Consider the following 24,973-nt stretch of genomic DNA (forward strand, 5'->3'; position numbering starts at 1 on the left):
TACAATTGTCACAAAGTGCTTGAAGCAAAGCTACGTCAGGAGAGTAGATAGTGATCAATTGTTTTGAAAATTAAAGCGCCACCTAGCGTTCATATCAGACAACGAGGTCAAAGCTAAAGAATGTAGGAATTCCCTAATTTTTAAGTTACTATAGTATAGACCACTATTTACCCTAAAAATAAGAATCACACCCATTAGTTGTCTTTAGTTTCACATACTATATCTTGGAACCAAGGAAAATACAAGCATTATGCCGGACAAACCCTTATCTTAAGCTAGCGGGTGTCTTTCTTTTTTGGAACTTTGACAAATTGGTACATATGTTTTCAAAAAAAAAAAAAGCACCAAAATGGAAGCATAACACTGCCACGAGAAATGTTTGTATTAGCCTAATAAAACTGAAGATCCTTATCTCATGCGGGAACTCTTTAAAACCAAGGCTCCTACTGATGATTAGGTGTGACACAAAACCTGCATCCTGGCACTCTGGACCATTCGCTGAATCAGCAACAGTAACAACATGTTGCTACATCATGACATATATCATACAAGGTGTCATATCCTCTTGGAGTAATGTATAGTAGCGAAATGAGAGAAACTCAACCAAATCCAAACATCCAAATTCTTTCAGTTCCAACCAGGAAAATGACAGTGTCACTTGACAAGAAGTAAAAACAGTTGGGCATGCATGCTCATATGTTACTCGATCTTCCGCGCGCAACATGCATGTTACCGACTAATCCCAGTTGTACTCCACTAACTCATCCTCGTCCCACACGGCCTGCTGGTTTAGGACGACCTCCGGCGCCGGGGGCGGGTCCAGGGGGTCCACGGGCGGCAGCTGCATGGCTTGGTCGACAAGGTTGGGGTGAGCCTGGTGGAGATGCGCCATGGCGAAGGCGAGCCCGGCGTTGTTGCACCGGCATGGCTCCAGCCCTGCTGCTCCCACCTGACCCATGTAGCTGGGCCTCCCGCACCGGTAGCAGAACCTGAAGCGGCACCTTCAAACACACCACGACACATAGTTAGCACACATCCAGCGAATATCATATCAGTTACAGATGGAATTAAGCCAAGCACGAACAAGACATGTTCACAAGGCCGGTTGATGATACCATCAAGAAAAAATAAATAGAATCAAGATAAACAGGTCATGATTTATATAAAGCGCCAATGGGGCTATGCTAGCTAGTGGTAAAACACCAAACCGCCAAACAGACACGACCAAATCATATACTCTAGACTCCTAGTATGTCGATCGATCCTAGAATATGTGCAGTCAACTTTATCCAACGTTAAGTATTCATGTCCGGGTGTAATTGGCAACTTGATATTAATATATTCCTTTGTTTAGAAAAAAAGTATTGATGTGTACCGTGTTATTTGGACTGGTCAAATGAAACTGGTATCATCAGAATTGCCGAGAAAAAAAAAACCCCCATGGGACTACCGGAGTATGTGTGAACAAAGCCCAAAGTTGATCACAGGAGAATGTCTTAAAAGCTAACTGACAATGCACATGTTGTACTGATGGAGTATATGCCTAATTGCAACATGCAATATGCAGCTGATCAACCTGGCTACACTTCCGTTGACTGCATAGTATGCATTTTTCAAATACACCTAGTATGCGCTAAAGATAACTACATGACCGAGATGATGTGAAAAGTAGAAGACGATGCCAATGTCAATGCCAAAATGAAAATAATGTACAACTTGTCATGAATGAAGTGATCAAGACATCGCATAGTATATCTCCTATGAGTTGGCTGAACTTGTCTCAAATCCTAGTCACATTATGGATTTTTTGATACATACATGGGCTCCAGCATGTATAATAACCAGTTAAGTTTTGCTTAAAAAGTACACACCATCAAATTGCAACCATAGAGAACACGCGACTAATTTGACTCAGACTTTATAAGACAACTGTGAATTAATTAATATTAATAGAGCATAAATAATAATAAAGCACAGGAATGTAATAAGAACTTGATGTAAACATGAGGCGCGCGCGCGCGAGAGCATTACCTGCATGTCATCTGGTTGCATCCGTCGATCCTCTCGACGTACATCTTGCAGCTCGGGCACCGCTTCCACCGGCTCTCGCGCGCGAGCTGCCTCACGAGCATGGCGTCGGGGCCCCTGGCGCAGTCGTGCTCGCCGTGGCCGGCGCCGTCGTCGGAGCTCCACTCCATGCCGCAGGTGGCGCACAGCGCGTATCCGCACGCCAGGCACAGCGACTTGGCCGGCACCGCGTCGCCGCTCGTCTCCAGCGGGATCCCGCACCGCCTGTTGGGGCAGTAGGCGCGCCGGCCCGGCGCGATGGCGCTCTCGGTGAGCCGGGCGCCCCAGTCGACGAACGCCCCGTAGTCGATCGCCTTCTTGACCTTCTCCGGGTGGAGCTCGCTGCGGCGGCCGCCGGCGCCGTCATCATCATTGCCTTTCCTGCACGTCGGGTCGGGGCACGGGATGGGCAGCTCGCTGGAGCGGATCCTTCCCTCCACGTACGTGGTCATGCACGGCGCGCAGAACTTGTGCTTGCAGGTGATCCCGGGGAAGAGGTCGAAGACGGGGAGGGTGTCCATGCAGATGCCGCAGTCGAAGGCGGGGACTTCGTCGTCGGCGAGAGGGGGCACCTTGGGCGCCCTCGTCGACGGGCCTGGCTCGTCGGGCTCCACTTCGGACGGGGTGACGCCCCACCTCTGGCAGAAGTTCGGGAGCGAGAATTCCGCTCCTTGACCGACAGTGGCGACGGCGGGGTTGCAGGGTTCAAATCGCGGGATGCATTGCTCCAACGATTCGTTGAGGCCCTGCATCTCCTCCACCTGCTGCTCGTCGTCGTCGTCGGCGGCGGCGGCGACCATGGACTCGTACCAGCGGTTGTTGTGCCCTTCTTCCATGCCGGCGAAGATGAACGCCGAGTCGGCGTCGGCGAGGAGGGCCCGTCGCTTGGTGCAAACGGGCCCGTCGTTGGCAGGGGCGGTCGGCCTTGGCAGTCGGGGGGTGGCGCAGCGCCGTGCCGACCGGACGACGCTGGCGGGCGGCGGGGTCTCGCCTGCTTCAGCAGAGGCTTCTTTTCCGTCCCCCGGAACGGTCTGGGTCGACGAGGAGCCGCCGGCGTCTTCGGAGAGGACGGTCTGCCTCGCCGGAGTAGTAGCGAAATCGCGGGGACCGGGCCTCTTCAGTCCAGAGGTGGCGCCTGTGCCAGCGCCGCGGTTGGCCGCCAGGAGGACGTCCTGGTCCTCGCTCCCCGCCTCGTGCCTCGCCAGCGATGAGGCGATGCTGCGATTGCTTTCCCTCAGCGCGGTAGCGAGCATCTCCCGGATTTCGTCATCCGACAGAGCTTCGAGCCCGCCCGGAATCCCCGCCAGCGATGAGGCGAGGCCGCCATTGCTTTCGCTCGCCATAGTAGCGAGCATCTCCCGGATTTCGTCACCCGCCATAGCCTCGACGACCTCCGGAATCCACTCGTCGCCGAAGGAGACGACCCCGCTCCCCGCCTCCTGAACGCTCTCGACGGCTCCTCCCGTTCTCACATAGAGCGAGTGCTGGCCGACGGGGGCCTCGGGGCTCAGGGCGGCGTAGGGTGGGGTGCCGGCCCAGAACCTTCCGCGCGCGGTGGTGTTGGCGCGGACGCCGGCACGGGAGGAGGAGGAGGAGGGGAAGTCGCCGAGCGGCATGTTTAGGGCGGCCTGGAGGGAGGGGCGGCTGAAGTCGCGTAGCTGCCACTCCTCCATCTCCATGAGCTCCTGCATGTACAGGCGGTGCGCCATCTCCTCGTCGGCCGCAACGGCGGCGGCGCGGTTCTGCCGATCCGCCTCCTCCTCCTCCTTCACGGGGGCCGCGATGGCGGCGTCGATGACCTGCCGATCCGCCTCGACCTCCGCCTCCTCCTGCTCATCCACGTACTTGTCGTAGACGGGAGCATCGGCGGCGACGGCGGCGGCGCCAGGGGTGGCTTCAGCTTGCTCAGTTGGCTCGGGCTGGAGATCGGGAGGCTGGGATTTCTCTTCCTCCATTGCGCTTGACGATCCTTAGATGGATTTGGAAGATCTTGGGTTAGTTCAGGGGAGAGTTTTGGAAGATTCTGGTCGGCGTTGAATCATGACCTGCACAGTAGGAAGGAGACGGCGTATATAAGAAGGTTTCTTGGGCGGCGCGTTTCCTTAACATCTGTCAATCTGCCATTAGCTCGTATATTAACGGATCCAAATTTCTCTTTCAAAAACAAAACAGGATCCAAATCCAAATCAGACGTACGAATGCGGAACTTGCATAGAAATACGGTCGTATCTTGGTCGTCACACGTACTGCACGCGACTTGCGCTTTCGTCCGTCACGTCCACGCGTCTATCTCCGGGGTTGAACGCGGATCAACTCTACCGTCACGTCACACCAACGCGTACCGACCCCTTCCTCGTGGCCGTCCCATCGCCCCGCTGAATATATCCCACGGTTATTTTTCCCGTCATGTTTTGTACTAGTATAATTACAGAAAAAATATACTAAAATAGATGTTTATTTAAAATAATTTGTTTCCAGACATTCATGAACAAACAAAACGGGTTGGTTTCAAGTCTAACCAATTCTAGTATTTGTTCCAGTCAAAAAAAAAAAAAATTCTAGTATTTGTTCAAGCCAAAAAAAGAATCTAGTATTCTGTTTCCAATTAAGAACCAACACTTTTCTCCTAACAAGGGGGGAAAACCCAGCATTTTTCACCGTATCTCATGTTATCGCCCTCATCCCTACCACCTCCCTCACGCAGAAACAACTTAGAACCGTTGTAGATCTGGGCATCCCTCTGAACCAATTTCTCCCGACGAGGATTCATATATGCATCAACAACGTATTATTTCCGACATCAAGGTTTAAAGAGGAGAAATTAAAAGCAGATCTTGGAGTATCATACCTCTAGAAGAAGCTTGAAGGCGAATATGACTAGCACGGTGGTTGCTTGTCGATTGGGCGACAGGGCGGTGGCTTGGAAGGAGAACATCCACAACAAAGTCAATCGCAACGGCGGGGATGGCCGGCCTGTCGAGAGGTGTAGATCATGGCAGACAAGAGAGGGGGATTCATGAGGTTGGTTTGCTGACCTAGGTGCTAGTGGCGGCGCAATAGGTGGGTGGTCTTGGAATATATAGGGGAAATATAGGGTTGGTAGATCCGTTGGACGGATCGCAACCGTTGAATCAGATCTTAAGTGGATCTTTGATTGGGTTAAACTGTAAGAACTGTGGTAGCCACAAAAATGGGCTTGGCCCAAAGTGGGATAACATTAAGCTCAAGCCAAAAATGGGTAATAATGGTTACTCGATGCTAAATGGGTTGAACTACCAAACTTGGCACAACTCAGTATGGGCCGGGTTTATTGGATAGACTTGTACAAGAATGGGTTAGCTCTATATTGGTGTTGTGCAAAAATGTTGACTTGACCATTAGAGTTTGAGTACACCACGCAGGTTTTTCTGAAAGAAAATTATATATGACACGCCATCTCTCACATAGTATATATTGAGACTCTAGTGGAACACGTGAAAAAGTAGAGACAAAATAGAGACACGCGATGCAGGGTGGGGTCTCTTCTTTGTTATACATATCTCTGCAGAAAAATAGATGTACCATTATGATGTCTAATAACCCCGTCCCTAAGTGCAGGGGATCGATGTAGTACATCTCAACGTGGAACTATTGGGCATCAAACGCAAGAGCAAACAGTAAAGCAATTTATTGTCTTAAACTAGAGTGTCACATTCTAGGTATCTATGCACTAAATAATTAGAACATGCAAATAGTGATTCGTTTTTTTCAACTTTATGTCAAAAAAGTAATGTTTGTGAGGAACCTCGAAGATATCCCAATCCTCTACAGTGCACGTGGACAATGCAAATGTTTTACTCTTATGGTACCAATCTGTATGCTAAATTGTTTGGCTGCAGATATGACAAGTTTCCTATTAGATACTTGGGTATTCTGATTGAGACATACAAATGTTGAATGAAAATTGGTGGAATAGCGATTACAAAATAGATAAGTAGCTGGAAACGCAAACTATTATACTTGGAAGGAATTTTTTCCAATCAAGAACCAACATTTCTTGCTCCTATAAAAGGAATAAATAGAACCGACATGTTTCACCGTCTCTCATGATATCGCCCTCATCCCTACCACCTCCCTCTCACACAAACAACTTAGAACCGCTAAAGACTTAGGTATCCCAGTGAAACAATTTCTTCCAACGAAAATTATATATGCGTCAACTACATGATTTCTGACATCAAAGCATTTACAAGGTGAAACTAAAAGTAAATCTTGGAGTATCATACCTCTAGAAGAAGCTTGAAGGAGAATATGACTAGTACGATGGTTGTGTGGCGATTGGGTGACAGAGCGGTGGCTTGGAAGTAGAACATCCACAACAAAGTCAACCGCAACTGTGGTGATGGCCAGCCTAACGAGAGGTGGAAACCATGGCAGATAAGAGAAGGGCATAAATGAGGTTGGTATGTCGATCTAGGTGCTAGTGGCGACACACAATAGGTGGGTGGTGTTGAAATATATAGGGGAAAGATAGGGTTGGTACATTTGTTGAACGGATCACAACCTTTGAATCAGATCTTAAGTGGATCTTTAATTGAGTTTAACCATAAAAACTATACCAACCACAAAAATGGGCTTGGCCCATAGTGGAAGAACATTAGGCTCAACCCAAGATGGATAATACTAGTTACTCGATCCTAAATGGGTTGAACTACCAAACTTGGCACAACTTAAAATGGGCCAAGTTTATTGGATAGACTTATATAAGAATGGGTTAACTGTATATTGGTGTTGTGCCAAAAATGGTTGACTTGGCCATTAGAGTTTGAGTACGCCATACATGTTTTTTGAAAGAAAATTATATATGACACACCATCTCCCACATGGTATATATTGAGACTCTAGTAGAACACGTCAAAAAGTAGAGACACAGGATGCATGGTGGGGTCTCTTCTTTGTTACGTAGACCTCTGGAAAAAATAGATGTACCATTATGGTGTCTAATAACTGATACATCTCAAACGTATCTATATTTTTGATAATCCATGCTTATTTTACACCAATTTATATATGTTTTGCTTATACTTCGTTGCATGTTTATAGATTTCCGGCACTAACCTATTAACAAGATGTCACAGTGTCAGTTCCCTGTTTTCTGCTGTTTTTGTATTTCAGTAAAGTTGTAAATGAAATACTCTCGGAATTGGATGAAACAAAAGCCGAAGTCAATATTTTACCGAAACGAAGACGAAGTCCAGAGGGGTCGAAGAGGTGCCACATGGCGGCCAGACCTGCCCTTGACGCGGCCTAGCCTTGGCCCGCGCCAAAGGGGGTGTGGGCCCCCTAGGCACCCCACCGACCTAAATCCTCCGCCTATTTATACATCTTCTCGGGAAAACCCTGGATACCCGAGCCTCCATCCACAAAAAGTTCCATCGCGGCCGCCATCGCAGAACCCATCTCGGGGGGTTCCGAAGCTCTTCCCGGCACCCTATCGGAGGGGGAAATCATCGCCGGAGGTATCTACATTGACATGCCCGCCTCTGAAGTGATGTGTGAGTAGTTCATCCCTGGACTATGGGTCCATAGCACTAGTTAGATGGTTGTCTTCTCCACTTTGTGCTTCATGTATAGATCTTGTGAGCTGCCCTACATGATCAAGATCATCTTTATGTAATCCTATATGTTGTGTTTGCTAGGATCCGATGAATATTGTATACTATGTTGAGATCGATTATATATTCATGTCATATGTTATTTGTGATCTTGCATGCTCTCCGTTGCTAGTGGAAACTCTGGCCAAGTGGATACTTGTGACTCCAAGAGGGGGTATTTAGATAGTAGGTTCATGTCTCTAGTTTTCTGGGAGAGTAACAATAACTTCTAAAATTGTAGATGTGCGGTTTCTACTAGGGAGAAAACAACAATGTTTTATCAGAGAGTAATTATATTGTTTACTTTACACACATTGCTTATTTTCTTTTTTAAAAAGAAAAATAGATTTCATTGAAGTAATAAAACTATTCCAATTGGAATAATTGTTGAGAAAGAATCGCAATAAATGCAAAGATGGAACATCTTGGATACGGTATTGAAGGAGTTGAACCAAGATTTCCAAATGGATCGGATAGGGTATTGCTATATGTGATAAATAATCCAAATGCACAAATTTGTCTTCTAAAAAGGAAAATATTGAATGAATCGATAATCTGTTGCTTGCAACTTAATACTGAAAGGGGTTCGGACGATAACCGGATAGTGGATTATTAGTCATAGACGTAGTTGCATTATTACAGTCTATGTATTATGTTGTAATGCCCAATCAAATCTCATAGTAATCATCTTGTCATATCTGGTCGATATTCTATCAGTTGCCCAACAGTAATTTGTTCACCCAACATGCTATTTATCTTTATGTAGAGACACCTCTAGTGAACCGCGGACCCCGGTCATGTTTCCTTTACCATGATAAATTCATCTACTGCAATCCTGTTCTGTTTACTTTCTGCAAACATTTCTTTCCACTCGATACGTCCAATCCTTTGTGTTCAACAAACCGGTGAGATTGACAACCTCACTACAAGTTGGGGCAAAGTACTTTGGTTGTGTTGTGTGTAGGTTCCACGTTGTTGCTGATGCCGGTAGTGCGCCCTGCCACTAACCAGGTAGCAACATGATGTCTACGCACGCTTCTATTCCTGTAGACAGTGTTGGGCCTCCAAGAGCAGAGGTTTGTAGAACAGCAGCAAGTTTCCCTTAAATGAATCACCCAAGGTTTATCGAACTCAGGGAGGTAGAGGTCAAAGATATCCCCCTCAAGCAACCCTTCAATTAAGATACAAGAAGTCTCTTGTGTCCCCAACACACCTAATACACTTGTCAGATGTATAGGTGCACTGGTTCGGCGAAGGGATAGTGAAATACAAGTAATATGGATGATTATAAGTAGTAATTGCAATCTGAAATAAAAATGGCAGCAAGCGAACATGTAGCAGAACTTGTTGGAAACGGTGTTTCAATGCTTAGAAACAAGGCCTAGGGATCATACTTTCACTAGTGGACACTCTCAACAATGATCACATAATTGAATAAATAAATGCTACTCTCAAACACTCTCTTGTTGGATAACAAACACCATTCATTGTGTAGGGCTGCAAAAGCACACCTTAAGCCGGAGTAAACAAGCTGCATGACACGCGTACAGCACGCGACCGTTGGGAACCCCAAGTGGAAGGTGTGATGCGTACAGCAGTAAGTTTCCCTCAGTTAGAAACCAAGGTTTATCGAACCAGTAGGAGTCAAGAAGCACGTTGAAGGTTGATGGCGGCGAGATGTAGTGCGGCGCAACACCAGGGATTCCGGCGCCAACGTGGAACCTGCACAACACAACCAAAGTACTTTGCCCCAACGAAACAGTGAGGTTGTCAATCTCACCGGCTTGCTGTAACAAAGGATTAGATGTATAGTGTGGATGATGATTGTTTGCAGAAAACAGTAGAACAAGTTTTGCAGTAGATTGTATTCGATGTAAAAGAATGGACCGGGGTCCACAGTTCACTAGAGGTGTCTCTCCCATACGATAAATAGCATGTTGGGTGAACAAGTTACAGTTGGGCAATTGACAAATAAAGAGGGCATGACCATGCACATACATGATATGATGAGTATAGTGAGATTTAATTGGGCATTACGACAAAGTACATAGACCGCTATCCAGCATGCATCTATGCCTAAAAAGTCCACCTTCAGGTTATCATCTGAACCCCTTCCAGTATTAAGTTGCAAACAACAGACAATTGCATTAAGTATGGTGCGTAATGTAATCAATAACTACATCCTCGGACATAGCATCGATGTTTTATCCCTAGTGGCAACAGCACATCCACAACCTTAGAACTTTCTGTCACTGTCCCAGATTTAATGGAGGCATGAACCCACTATCGAGCATAAATACTCCCTCTTGGAGTTACTAGCAAAAACTTGGCCAGAGCCTCTACTAATAACGGAGAGCATGCAAGATCATAAACAACACATAGATAATAGATTGATAATCAACATAACATAGTATTCTCTATCCATCGGATCCCAACAAACACAACATATAGCATTACAGATAGATGATCTTGATCATGTTAGGCAGCTCACAAGACCCGACAATGAAGCACAATTAGGAGAAGACGACCATCTAGCTACTGCTATGGACCCATAGTCCAGGGGTGAACTACTCACTCATCACTCCGGAGGCGACCATGGCGGTGAAGAGTCCTCCGGGAGATGATTCCCCTCTCCGGCAGGGTGCCGGAGGCAATCTCCTGAATCCCCCGAGATGGGATTGGCGGCGGCGGCGTCTCTGGAAGGTTTTCCGTATCGTGGCTCTCGGTACTGGGGGTTTCGCGACAAAGGCTTTAAGTAGGCGGAGGAGATAGGTCAGGGGGGCACACGAGGGCCCCACACGCCAGGCCGGCGCGGCCAAGGGCCAGGCCGCGCCGCCCTAGTGTCTGGCCACCTCGTGGCCCCACTTCGTATCCTCTTCGGTCTTCTGGAAGCTTCGTGTGAAAATAGGCTCCTGGGCGTTGATTTCGTCCAATTCCGAGAATATTTCCTTACTAGGATTTCTGAAACCAAAAACAGCAGAAAACAACAACTGGCTCTTCGGCATCTCGTTAATAGGTTAGTGCCGGAAAATGCATAAATATGACATAAAGTATGTATAAAACATGTAGATATCATCAATAATGTGGCATGGAACATAAGAAATTATCGATACGTCGGAGACATATCAGCATCCCCAAGCTTAGTTCCTGCTCGTCCCGAGTAGGTAAACGATAACAAAGATAATTTCTGGAGTGACATGCCATCATAACTTTTATCATACTATTGTAAGCACATGTAATGAATGCAGCGATCAAAACAATGGTAAATGACATGAGTAAACAAATGAATCATATAGCAAAGACTTTTCATGAATAGTACTTTCAAGACAAGAATCAATAAGTCTTGCATAAGAGTTAACTCATAAAGCAATAATTCAAAGTAAAGGCATTGAAGCAACACAAAGGAAGATTAAGTTTCAGCGGTTGCTTTCAACTTATAACATGTATATCTCATGGATAGTTGTCAATGTAAAGTAATATAACAAGTGCAATATGCAAGTATGTAGGAATCAATGCACAGTTCACACAAGTGTTTGCTTCTTGAGGTGGAGAGAGATAGGTGAACTGACTCAACATAAAAGTAAAAGAAAGGCCCTTCGCAGAGGGAAGCATTGATTGCTATATTTGTGCTAGAGCTTTGGTTTTGAAAACAAGAAACAATTTTGTCAACGGTAGTAATAAAGCATATGCATTATGTAAATTATATCCTACAAGTTGCAAGCCTCGTGCATAGTATACTAATAGTGCCCGCACCTTGTCCTAATTAGCTCGGATTACCTGGATTATCATCGCAATACATATGTTTTAACCAAGTGTCACAAAGGGGTACCTCTATGCCGCCTGTACAAAGGTCTAAGGAGAAAGCTCGCATTGGATTTCTCGCTTTTGATTATTCTCAACTTAGATATCCATACCGGGACAACATAGACAACAGATAATGGACTCCTCTTTAATGCTTAAGCATTCAACAATAGTTAATTTTCTCATATGAGATTGAGGATATTTTTCCAAAACTGAAACTTCCACCATGGATCATGGCTTTAGTTAGCGGCCCAATGTTCTTCTCTAACATTATGCATGCTCTAACCATTCTAGTGGTAAATCTCCCTTACTTCAGACAAGACGGACATGCATAGCAACTCACATGATATTCAACAAAGAGTAGTTGATGGCGTCCCCAGGAACATGGTTATCGCACAACAAGCAACTTAATAAGAGATAAAGTGCATAAGTACATATTCAATACCACAATAGTTTTTTAGGCTATTTGTCCCATGAGCTATATATTGCAAAGGGAGAGGATAGAAATTTTAAAGGTAGCACTCAAGCAATTTACTTTGGAATGGCGGAGAAATACCATGTAGTAGGTAGGTATGGTGGACACAAATGGCATAGTGGTTGGCTCAAGTATTTTGGATGCATGAGAAGTATTCCCTCTCGATACAAGGCTTAGGCTAGCAAGGCTATTTGAAACAAACACAAGGATGAACCGGTACAGCAAAACTCACATAAAAGACATATTATAAACATTATAAGACTCTACACCGTCTTCCTTGTTGTTCAAACTCTTTACTAGAAATTATCTAGACCTTAGAGAGACCAATTATGCAAACCAAATTTTAGCAAGCTCTATGTATTTCTTCATTAATAGGTGCAAAGTATATGATGCAAGAGCTTAAACATGAGCACAACAATTGCCAAGTATCACATTATTCAAGACATTCTACCAATTACTACATGTAGCATTTACCGTTTCCAACCATATAACAATTTAACGAAGAAGATTCAACCTTCGCCATGAACACTATGAGTAAAGCCTAAGGACATATTTGTCCATATGCAACAGCGGAGCGTGTCTCTCTCCCATACAATGAATGCTAGGATCCATTTTATTCAAACAAAAACAAAAACAAAAACAAAAAACAAACCGATGCTCCAAGCAAAGTGCATAAGATGTGATGGAATAAAAATATAGTTTCACTAGAGGAACCTGATAATGTTGTCGATGAAGAAGGAGATGTCTTGGGCATCCCCAAGCTTAGACGCTTGAGTCTTCTTGAAATATGCAGGGGTGAACCACCGGGGCATCCCCAAGCTTAGAGCTTTCACTCTCCTTGATCATATTGTATCATCCTCCTCTCTTGATCCTTGAAAACTTGCTCCACACCAAACTCAAAACAACTCATTAGAGGGTTAGTGCACAATTAAAATTTACATGTTCAGAGGTGACACAATCATTCTTAACACTTCTGGACATTGCACAAAGCTACTGAAAGTTAATGGAATCGAAAAATCCATCAAGCATAGCAAAACAGGCAATGCGAAATAAAAGGCAGAATCTGTCAAAACAGAATAGTTCGTAAAGACGAATTTTATTGAGGCACCAGACTTGCTCAAATGAAAATGCTCAAATTGAATGAAAGTTGCGTACATATCTGAGGATCACTCACGTAAATTGGCATACAAAGAAATCTGTTTCTGTGCAGTAATCCAAATCTAGTATGAACCTTACTATCAACGACTTTACTTGGCACAACAATGCAACAAAATAAGATAAGGAGAGGTTGCTACAGTAGTAAAAACTTCCAAGACTCAAATATAAAATAAAGGTGCAGTAGTAAAAACATGGGTTGTCTCCCACAAGCGCTTTTCTTTAACGCCTTTCAGCTAGGCGCAGAAAGTGTATATCAAGTATTATCAAGAGATGATGCATCTACAGCGGGGTTTGGAGTTTTCTCAACCATGCATTGTATTTTGGATACATAAGTTTCAGAGGCTCCCTTTTCATTAGTCTTGGGCTTGCTGCTCTCATCAAACAAATTTTGAGGGACAAGCCAAGCATAATTATCATCTAGAGCTTCATGCATAGCTAGGAGCTTGCAGGGTATTGGTGCTTTAATCTCCCCACCATCATTAACATTATTAGTGTACTTAATTCTATCCATATCCATCTTTTCAAGTGTTCTTTTAAAATCGGTGATCATACCAAGCCTCTCATGCTTAGTAAAAACTTTTCTGGCTTCTTTGGCTATATCCTCAAATTCTCGCACTAGGACTTTTAGAACAAAATCTCTCTTCTCTCCCCTCTCCATATCAGAAAGTGTAAGGAACATGTGTTAATATAGCTTCCATCATGCGTACCAAACAAACAGAGGCATCTTCATAAGTAGGGACAGCTTTTGCAAGGGGTATATCTTTAAGATCTTCAAGCATACTAACATGGGTGAAAAATTCTTCTATATTATCTCTTCCAATTATAGACCCTTGTCCTACCGGTATATCTTTTACAGTAAAATTAAAAGGAAACATGATGAAATAAGTAAAGCAAATGCAAGTAACTAATTTTTTTGTGTTTTTGATATAGCAAACAAGATAGCAAATAAAGTAAAACTAGCAACTAATTTTTTTTGTGTTTTGATTTAGTGCAGCAAACAAAGTAGTAAATAAAATAAAGCAAGACAAAAACAAAGTAAAGAGATTGGAGGTGGAGACTCCCCTTGCAGCGTGTCTTGATCTCCCCGGCAACGGCGCCAGAAATTTACTTGCTGGCGCGGAGTTGACGAGGGAGTTAGAAATCTCTGTGGTGTAATTTCCTTCTCGTCCCCGGCAACGGCGCCAGAAATTTAGCTTGACACGCGTACAGCACGCGACCGTTGGGAACCCCAAGTGGAAGGTGTGATGCGTACAGCAGTAAGTTTCCCTCAGTTAGAAACCAAGGTTTATCGAACCAGTAGGAGTCAAGAAGCACGATGAAGGTTGATGGCGGCGAGATGTAGTGCGGCGCAACACCAGGGATTCCGGCGCCAACGTGGAACCTGCACAACACAACCAAAGTACTTTGCCCCAACGAAACAGTGAGGATGTCAATCTCACCGGCTTGCTATAACAAAGGATTAGATGTATAGTGTGGATGATGATTATTTGCAGAAAACAGTAGAACAAGTATTGCAGTAGATTGTATCGATGTAAAAGAATGGACCGGGGTCCACAGTTCACTAGAGGTGTCTCTCCCATAAGATAAATAGCATGTTGGGTGAACAATTTACAGTTGGGCAATTGACAAATAAAGAGGGCATGACCATGCACATACATGATATGATGAGTATAGTGAGATTTAATTGGGCATTACGACAAAGTACATAGACCGCTATCCAGCATGCATCTATGCCTAAAAAGTCCACCTTCAGGTTATCATCCGAACCCCTTCCAATATTAAGTTGCAAACAACAGACAATTGCATTAAGTATGGTGCGTAATGTAATCAATAACTACATCCTCGGACATAGCATCGATGTTTTATCCCTAGTGGCAACAGCACATCCACAACCTTAGAACTTTCTGTCACTGTCCCCGATTTAATGGAGGCATGAACCCACTATCGAGCATAAATACTCCCTCTTGGAGTTACTAGCAAAAACTTGGCCAGAGCCTCTACTAATAACGAAGAGCATGCAAGATCATAAACAACACATAGATAACAGATTGATAATCAACATAACATAGTATTCTCTATCCATCGGATCCCAACAAACACAACATATAGCATTACAGATAGATGATCTTGATCATGTTAGGCAGCTCACAAGACCCGACAATGAAGCACAATTAGGAGAAGACGACCATCTAGCTACTGCTATGGACCCATAGTCCAGGGGTGAACTACTCACTCATCACTCCGGAGGCGACCATGGCGGTGAAGAGTCCTCCGGGAGATGATTCCCCTCTCCGGCAGGGTGCCGAAGGCGATCTCCTGAATCCCCCGAGATGGGATTGGCGGCGGCGGCGTCTCTGGAAGGTTTTCCGTATCGTGGCTCTCGGTACTGGGGTTTCGCGACGAAGGCTTTAAGTAGGCGGAGGAGATAGGTCAGGGGGCCACACGAGGGCCCCACACGCCAGGCCGGCGCGGCCAAGGGCCAGGCCGCGCCGCCCTAGTGTCTGGCCACCTCGTGGCCCCACTTCGTATCCTCTTCGGTCTTCTGGAAGCTTCGTGTGAAAATAGGCCACTGGGCGTTGATTTCGTCCAATTCCAAGAATATTTCCTTACTAGGATTTCTGAAACCAAAAATAGCAGAAAACAGCTACTGGCTCTTCGGCATCTCGTTAATAGGTTAGTGCCGGAAAATGCATAAATATGACATAAAGTATGTATAAAACATGTAGATATCATCAATAATGTAGCATGGAACATAAGAAATTATCGATACGTCGGAGACGTATCACTGCACAACGTCATAAAGGAATCACACACGATGTGCACATTGTCACCATCACACCGTGGAGAGTGACTCCGGAGTTCATATTAAAGTAACCTCTAGAGTGCATAATAGACAAGAGTAACATCTACATATTCCACTAGATTACAAAGCTCGTGATCACATAAAGATCACACCATGGGAGAGAGAGATGAACCACATAGCTACCGGTAGAGCCCTCGGCCTCGGGGGAGAACTACTCCCTCCTCATCATGGGAGACAACAACGGCGATGAAGATGGCGATGGAGTCGATGGAGATGGCTCCGGGGGAAATTCCCCGTCCCGGCAAGGTGCCGAAACTGAGACTTCTGTCCCCCGAATTAGGGTTTTTGGTGGCGGCAGAGCTACGTAACTCTTCTGGAGAAATCGTCGATCTCCTTAGGGTTTTCAGGGCAGGAGCTTAATATAGGCGAAAGGGCGGCGCGAGGGGGTGCCCGAGGGGCCCACCCCATAGGGCGGCGCCGCCCCCTCCTGGCCGTGCCAGTGGATGGGGAGGAGGCCGTGGGCCTCCTCTGGCCTGGCCCTTCTGGCTCCGTGGGTCTTCTGGCGAAATAGAATTTCTGTAATTTTTCTGGATTTTTCCGAGCACTTTGGTTTTTGGGCCTTTTCTGCAATAAACAGACATAATAAACAGAAACTGGCACTGTGGCATCTTGTTAATATGTTAGTCTAATAAATGCCATAATATGATATAAAGTGCATATAAAACATGTAACTATTGGCATAAAACTAGCATGGAACATAAGAAATTATAGATACGTTGGAGACGTATCACAACACCTTCAGAAGTCACATCTTTCTCCTACTGGTCGATTAAACCTTGGTTTCGTACTGAGGGAAAACTTGCTGCTGTGCTCATCACATCTTCCTCTTGGGGTTTCCCAACCGCTTCCACAACAACTCCCAATAAGATTGCCTGGCGCCATCACCGGAGCACCATCAAGAATTTCTGGCGCCGTTGCCAGGGAACTGAAGAAAAGTTCCACCACAGAGATTTCCAACTCCCACGGCAATCTGCGCACAACAAGAATTTCTGGCGATGTTGCCGGGGAGAAAGAGGATTTCTGCAAGGGGAGTCTCTCATCTCTAGTCTCTTTACTCACAAAATTAGTTTCCTTTCATAGTTGTCTTTATATCGAAAACACAAAATATTAGTTCTATTATAGCTATTATTTTTGTTGCTTAGTTTATTTTTGCTAAAATGCCTATTGCTGTTACTATGTCGCCTGAGGAAATGATTTTTTACTTCAAGCAAGGAAGTGAGGAGAGTTTCAAGGAAGCTTGGTCTAGAATTAATAGTTCTTATAATAAAATGACTCTAGGCTTGCTTCTTAATAGATTTTATTTTGGTCTTATTCTTCGTTATAGATATGCTTTGAACACCGTAGCTGGAGGATATTTCCTTCATTGTGATTGAGATCAAGCTTTTAATGCCATAAAAAAGTTGATTGCAACATATATCTCACCTTGTAATTTTGATTCATCCCTTGTAGCATTTTTGCTAGATTAAACACTCTTGAGACAAGTACAACTAGATTGAACGAATGTTATAGTATGCTTTGGGAGAAGTATGATCAAGTTCCAATAAATTCTGAACCCACAAATTGGCTCCCTTCAGCGAAAGTTGATATTGGTGGTGAAATTTTGTATGCTCTGATGTCTACGCCCCCCTCCTTTTCCTGTAGACAGTGTTGGGCCTCCAAGAGCAGAGGTTTGTAGGACAGCAGCAAGTTTCCCTTAAGTGGATCACCCAAGGTTTATCGAACTCAGGGAGGAAGAGGTCAAAGATATCCCTCTCATGCAACCCTGCAACCACAAAGCAAGAAGTCTCTTGTGTCCCCAACACACCTAATAGGTGCACTAGTTCAGCGAAGAGATAGTGAAATACAGGTGGTATAAATATATATGAGCAGTAGCAACGGCACCAGAAAAGTGCTTTGCCCAGGACAGTAAACAAGCAGTAGTAACGCAGTAAAACAGTAAACAAGCAGCGATAGCAGTATTTAGGAACAAGGCCTAGGGATTACACTTTCACTAGTGGACACTCTCAACATTGATCACATAACAGAATAGATAAATGCATACTCTACACTCTCTTGTTGGATGATGAACACATTGCGTAGGATTACACAAACCCTCAATGCCGGAGTTAACAAGCTCCACGATTCTATGTTCATATTTAAATAACCTTAGAGTGTAAGATAGATCAACACAACTAAACCAAGTACTAATGTAGCATGCACACTGTCACCTTCATGCTAAGAAAGGAGGCATAGATCACATCAATACTATCATAGCAATAGTTAACTTCGCAATCTACAAGAGATCACAATCATAGCCTACGCCAAGTACTAACACGGATGCACACACTGTCACCATTACACCGTGCAGGAGGAATAAAACTACTTTAATAACATCACTAGAGTAGCACATAGATAAATTGTGATACAAACACATTGCAATCATAAAGAGATATAAATAAGCACTTCACTATGCCATTCATAACAGTGAATAAGTATTCTGTGAAATATAGCCTAAGAGACCCACACGGTGCACACACTGTCACCTTTACACACGTGGGACAAGGAGTCTCCGGAGATCACATAAGTAAAATTCACTTGACTAGCATAACGACATCTAGATTACAAGCATCATCATATGAATCTCAATCATGTAAGGCAGCTCATGAGATTATTGTATTGAAGTACATAGGAGAGAGATGAACCACATAGCTACCGGTACAGCCCCGAGCCTCGATGGAGAACTACTCCCTCCTCATGGGAGACAGCAGCGTTGATGAAGATGGCGGTGGTGTCGATGGAGAAGCCTTCCGGGGGCACTTCCCCGTCCCGGCGGCGTGCCGGAACAGAGACTCCTGTCCCCCAGATCTTGGCTTCGCGATGGCGGCGGCTCTGGAAGGTTTCTCGAACCGTGGCTTTTCCGTATCGAGGTTTTAGGTCCAGGGGCTTTATATAGGCGAAGAGGCGGCGTCAGGAGGTCGAAGGGGCGCCGACACTATAGGGGGGCGCGGGCCCCCCCTTGGCCGCGCCGGCCCAGGGTTTGGTGGGCCTGTGCCCCCTCTCTGGCGGTTCTCGTGTGTTCTGGATGCTTCCGGGCAAAATAGGAACCTGTGCGTTGATTTCGTCCAATTCCGAGAATATTTCGTTACTAGGATTTCTGAAACCAAAAACAGAAGAAAACAGGAACTGGCACTTCAGCATCTTGTTAATAGGTTAGTTCCAGAAAATGCACGAATATAACATAAAATGTGCATATAACATGTAGATATCATCAATAATGTGGCATGGAACATAAGAAATTATCGATACGTCGGAGACGTATCAGCATCCCCAAGCTTAGTTCCTGCTCGTCCCGAGCAGGTAAACGATAAACAAAGATAATTTCTGGAGTGACATGCCATCATAATCTTGATCATACTATTTGTAAAGCATATGTAGTGAATGCAGCGATCAAAACAATGTATATGACATGAGTAAACAAGTGAATCATATAGCAAAGACTTTTCATGAATAGTACTTCAAGACAAGCATCAATAAGTCTTGCATAAGAGTTAACTCATAAAGCAATAATTCAAAGTAAAGGTATTGAAGCAACACAAAGGAAGATGAAGTTTCAGCGGTTCCTTTCAACTTATAACATGTATATCTCATGGATATTGTCAACATAGAGTAATATAATAAGTGCAATATGCAAATATGTAGGAATCAATGCACAGTTCACACAAGTGTTTGCTTCTTGAGGTGGAGAGAAATAGGTGAACTGACTCAACAATAAAAGTAAAAGAATGGTCCTTCAAAGAGGAAAAGCATCGATCGCTATATTTGTGCTAGAGCTTTGATTTTGAAAACAAGAAACAATAAAGCATATGTATCATGTAAATCATATCTTATAAGTTGCAAGCCTCATGCATAGTATACTAATAGTGCCCGCACCTTGTCCTAATTAGCTTGGACTACCGGGATTATCGCAATGCACATGTTTTAACCAAGTGTCACAAAGGGGTACCTCTATGCTGCCTGTACAAAGGTCTAAGGAGAAAGCTCGCATTTTGGATTTCTCGCTTTTGATTATTCTCAACTTAGACATCCATACCGGGACAACATGAACAACAGATAATGGACTCCTCTTTAATGCATAAGCATGTGGCAACAATTATTATTCTCATATGAGATTGAGGATATATGTCCAAAACTGAAACTTCCACCATGAATCATGGCTTTAGTTAGCGGCCCAATGTTCTTCTCTAACAATATGCATGCTTAACCATAAGGTGGTAGATCTCTCTTACTTCAGACAAGACGGACATGCATAGCAACTCACATGATATTCAACAAAGAATAGTTGATAGCGTCCCCAGAAACATGGTTATCGCACAACAAGCAACTTAATAAGAGATAAAGTGCATAAGTACATATTCAATACCACAATAGTTTTTAAGCTATTTGTCCCATGAGCTATATATTGCAAAGGCGAATGATGGAATTTAAAGGTAGCACTCAAGCAAATTACTTTGGAATGGCGGAGAAATACCATGTAGTAGGTAGGTATGGTGGACACAAATGGCATAGTGGTTGGCTCAAGTATTTTGGATGCATGAGAGGTATTCCCTCTCGATACAAGGTTTAGGCTAGCAAGGTTATTTGAAACAAACACAGGGATGAACCGGTGCAGCAAAACTCACATAAAAGACATATTGTAAACATTATAAGACTCTACACCGTCTTCCTTGTTGTTCAAACTCAATACTAGAAATTATCTAGACTTTAGAGAGACCAATTATGCAAACCAAATTTTAGCAAGCTCTATGTATTTTTTAATTAATAGGTGCAAAGTATATGATGCAAGAGCTTAAACATGAGCACAACAATTGCCAAGTATCACATTATCCAAGACATTCTACCAATTACTACATGTAGCATTTTCCAATTCCAACCATATAACAATTTAACGAAGAAGAAACTTCGCCATGAATATTATGAGTAAAGCCTAAGGACATACTTGTTCATATGCTACAGTGGAGCGTGTCTCTCTCCCACACAAGCATTTATTCAAACAAAAACAAAAACAAAAAACATACAGACGCTCCAAGTAAAGTACATAAGATGTGATGGAATAAAAATATAGTTTCAGAGGAGGAACCTGATAATGTTGTCGATGAAGAAGGGGATGCCTTGGGCATCCCCAAGCTTAGACGCTTGAGTCTTCTTAGAATATGTAGGGGTGAACCATCGGGGCATCCCCAAGCTTAGAGCTTTCACTCTTCTTGATCATAGTATATCATCCTCCTCTCTTGACCCTTGAAAACTTCCTCCACACCAAACTCAAAACAACTCATTAGAGAGTTAGTGCATAATCAAAAATTCACATGTTCAGAGGTGACACAATCATTTTTAACACTTCTGGACATTGCACAAAGCTACTGGAAGTTAATGGAACAAAGAAATCCATCCCACATAGCAAAAGTGGCAATGCGAAATAAAAGGCAGAATCTGTCAAAACAGAACAGTTCGTAAAGACGAATTTTATTGAGGCACCAGACTTGCTCAAATGAAAATGCTCAAATTGAATGAAAGTTGCGTACATATCTGAGGATCACTCACGTAAATTGGTATAATTTTCTGAGTTACCTACAGAGAATGTTTCCCAGATTCGTGACAGCAAAGAAATCTGTTTCTGCGCAGTAATCCAAATCTAGTATGAACCTTACTATCAACGACTTTACTTGGCACAACAAAACACAAAACTAAGATAAGGAGAGGTTGCTACAGTAGTAAACAACTTCCAAGACACAAATATAAAACAAAGTACTGTAGCAAAATAACACATGGGTTATCTCCCAAGAAGTTCTTTCTTTATAGCCATTAAGATGGGCTCAACAGTTTTAATGATGCACTCGCAAAAAATAGTATTTGAAGCAAAAGAGAGCATCAAGAGGCAAATTCAAAACACATTTAAGTCTAACATGCTTCCTATGCATAGGAATCTTGTAAATAAACAAGTTCATGAAGAGCAAAGTAACAAGCATAGGAAGATAAAACAAGTATAGCTTCAAAAATTTCAGCACATAGAGAGGTGTTTTAGTAACATGAAAATTCCTACAACCATATTTTCCTCTCTCATAAAGATTTTCAGTAGCATCATGAGCAAACTCAACAATATAACTATCACATAAAGCATTCTTATCATGAGTCTCACGCATAAAATTATTACTCTGCACATAAGCATAGTCAATTTTATTAGTTGTAGTGGGAGCAAATTCAACAAAGTAGCTATCATTATTATTCTCATCATCAAATATAGGAGGCATATTGTAATCATAATCAAATTTATCCTCCATAATAGGCGGCACCAAAAGACTACTATCGTTATAATCATCATAAATAGGAGACAAAGTATCATCAAAGAAAATTTTCTCCTCAATGCTTGGGGGACTAAAAAGATCATGCTCATCAAAACCAGCTTCCCCAAGCTTAGAACTTTCCATATCATTAGCAACAATAGTGTTCAAAGTGTTCATACTAATATGTTCCATGGGTTTTTTAATTTTCGGATCAAACCATCCATGTCTTAAATCAGGAAATAGAATAAGAAGCTCATTGTTGTCCATTATGCCTTACTAGTGTAAACAAGAAACAAAAAGATGCAATTGCAGGATCTAAAGGAAATAGCTTCGAGCACACACACAATGGCGCCAGAAAAGTACTTTACCTGGAACCGAAGTATGAGTGCCTTTTACCTTTCCTCCCCGGCAACGGCGCCAGAAAATAGCTTGATGTCTACGCCCCCTCCTTTTCCTGTAGACAGTGTTGGGCCTCCAAGAGCAGAGGTTTGTAGGACAGCAGCAAGTTTCCCTTAAGTGGATCACCCAAGGTTTATCGAACTCAGGGAGGAAGAGGTCAAAGATATCCCTCTCATGCAACCCTGCAACCACAAAGCAAGAAGTCTCTTGTGTCCCCAACACACCTAATAGGTGCACTAGTTCGGCGAAGAGATAGTGAAATACAGGTGGTATAAATATATATGAGCAGTAGCAACGGCACCAGAAAAGTGCTTTGCCCAGGACAGTAAACAAGCAGTAGTAACGCAGTAAAACAGTAAACAAGCAGCGATAGCAGTATTTAGGAACAAGGCCTAGGGATTACACTTTCACTAGTGGACACTCTCAACATTGATCACATAACAGAATAGATAAATGCATACTCTACACTCTCTTGTTGGATGATGAACACATTGCGTAGGATTACACGAACCCTCAATGCCGCAGTTAACAAGCTCCACAATTCAATGTTCATATTTAAATAACCTTAGAGTGTAAGATAGATCAACACAACTAAACCAAGTACTAACGTAGCATGCACACTGTCACCTTCATGCTAAGAAAGGAGGCATAGATCACATCAATACTATCATAGCAATAGTTAACTTCGCAATCTACAAGAGATCACAATCATAGCCTACGCCAAGTACTAACACGGATGCACACACTGTCACCATTACACCATGCGGGAGGAATAAAACTACTTTAATAACATCACTAGAGTAGCACATAGATAAATTGTGATACAAACACATTGCAATCATAAAGAGATATAAATAAGCACTTCACTATGCCATTCATAACAGTGAATAAGTATTCTGTGAAATATAGCCTAAGAGACCCACACGGTGCACACACTGTCACCTTTACACACGTGGGACAAGGAGTCTCCGGAGATCACATAAGTAAAATTCACTTGACTAGCATAACGATATCTAGATTACAAGCATCATCATATGAATCTCAATCATGTAAGGCAGCTCATGAGATTATTGTATTGAAGTACATAGGAGAGAGATGAACCACATAGCTACCGGTACAGCCCAGAGCCTCGATGGAGAACTACTCCCTCCTCATGGGAGACAGCAGCGTTGATGAAGATGGCGGTGGTGTCGATGGAGAAGCCTTCCGGGGGCACTTCCCCGTCCCGGCGGCGTGCCAGAACAGAGACTCCTGTCCCCCAGATCTTGGCTTCGCGATGGCGGCGGCTCTGGAAGGTTTCTCGAACCGTGGCTTTTCCGTATCGAGGTTTTAGGTCCAGGGGCTTTATATAGGCGAAGAGGCGGCGTCAGGAGGTCGAAGGGGCACCGACACTATAGGGGGGCGCGGGCCCCCCTTGGCCGCGCCGGCCTAGGGTTTGGTGGGCCTGTGCCCCCTCTCTGGCGGTTCTCGTGTGTTCTGGATGCTTCCGGGCAAAATAGGAACCTGTGCGTTGATTTCGTCCAATTCCGAGAATATTTCGTTACTAGGATTTCTGAAACCAAAAAAAACAGAAAACAGGAACTGGCACTTCGGCATCTTGTTAATAGGTTAGTTCCAGAAAATGCACGAATATAACATAAAATGTGCATATAACATGTAGATATCATCAATAATGTGGCATGGAACATAAGAAATTATCGATACGTCAGAGACGTATCAGCATCCCCAAGCTTAGTTCCTGCTCGTCCCGAGCAGGTAAACGATAAACAAAGATAATTTCTGGAGTGACATGCCATCATAATCTTGATCATACTATTTGTAAAGCATATGTAGTGAATGCAGCGATCAAAACAATGTATATGACATGAGTAAACAAGTGAATCATATAGCAAAGACTTTTCATGAATAGTACTTCAAGACAAGCATCAATAAGTCTTGCATAAGAGTTAACTCATAAAGCAATAATTCAAAGTAAAGGTATTGAAGCAACACAAAGGAAGATGAAGTTTCAGCGGTTGCTTTCAACTTATAACATGTATATCTCATGGATATTATCAACATAGAGTAATATAATAAGTGCAATATGCAAATATGTAGGAATCAATGCACAGTTCACACAAGTGTTTGCTTCTTGAGGTGGAGAGAAATAGGTGAACTGACTCAACAATAAAAGTAAAAGAATGGTCCTTCAAAGAGGAAAAGCATCGATTGCTACATTTATGCTAGAGCTTTGATTTTGAAAACAAGAAACAATAAAGCA

General features: G+C 43.5%; 1 protein-coding gene across 1 annotated transcript; it reads right to left on the reverse strand.

Annotated features, from left to right (window-relative positions):
- Window positions 1–560: 560 nt before the first annotated feature.
- Window positions 561–4,191, reverse strand: LOC127301464 (uncharacterized). Its single transcript, XM_051331716.2, has 2 exons — window positions 2,032–4,191; window positions 561–1,001 (listed from the first exon to the last, which is right to left on the reverse strand). Exons 1-2 carry the CDS (start codon window positions 4,020–4,022, stop codon window positions 737–739), a joined length of 2,256 nt encoding a protein of 751 aa, XP_051187676.1. The 5' UTR covers window positions 4,023–4,191; the 3' UTR covers window positions 561–736.
- Between the last annotated feature and the right edge of the window lie 20,782 nt (window positions 4,192–24,973).

The sequence above is a fragment of the Lolium perenne genome, chromosome 5 (assembly GCF_019359855.2).
Source record: "Lolium perenne isolate Kyuss_39 chromosome 5, Kyuss_2.0, whole genome shotgun sequence".
Taxonomy (NCBI): domain Eukaryota; kingdom Viridiplantae; phylum Streptophyta; class Magnoliopsida; order Poales; family Poaceae; genus Lolium; species Lolium perenne.

What these genes read in the sequence shown, in the direction of transcription:
- LOC127301464 (XM_051331716.2), bottom strand. Translation starts at nt 4,022, where the DNA reads ATGGAGGAAGAGAAATCCCAGCCTCCCGATCTCCAGCCCGAGCCAACT. An exon ending in TGCAACCAGATGACATGCAG is followed by an intron (nt 1,002 to 2,031) that starts GTAATGCTCTCG and finishes GTGTGTTTGAAG; the next exon opens with GTGCCGCTTCAGGTTCTGCT.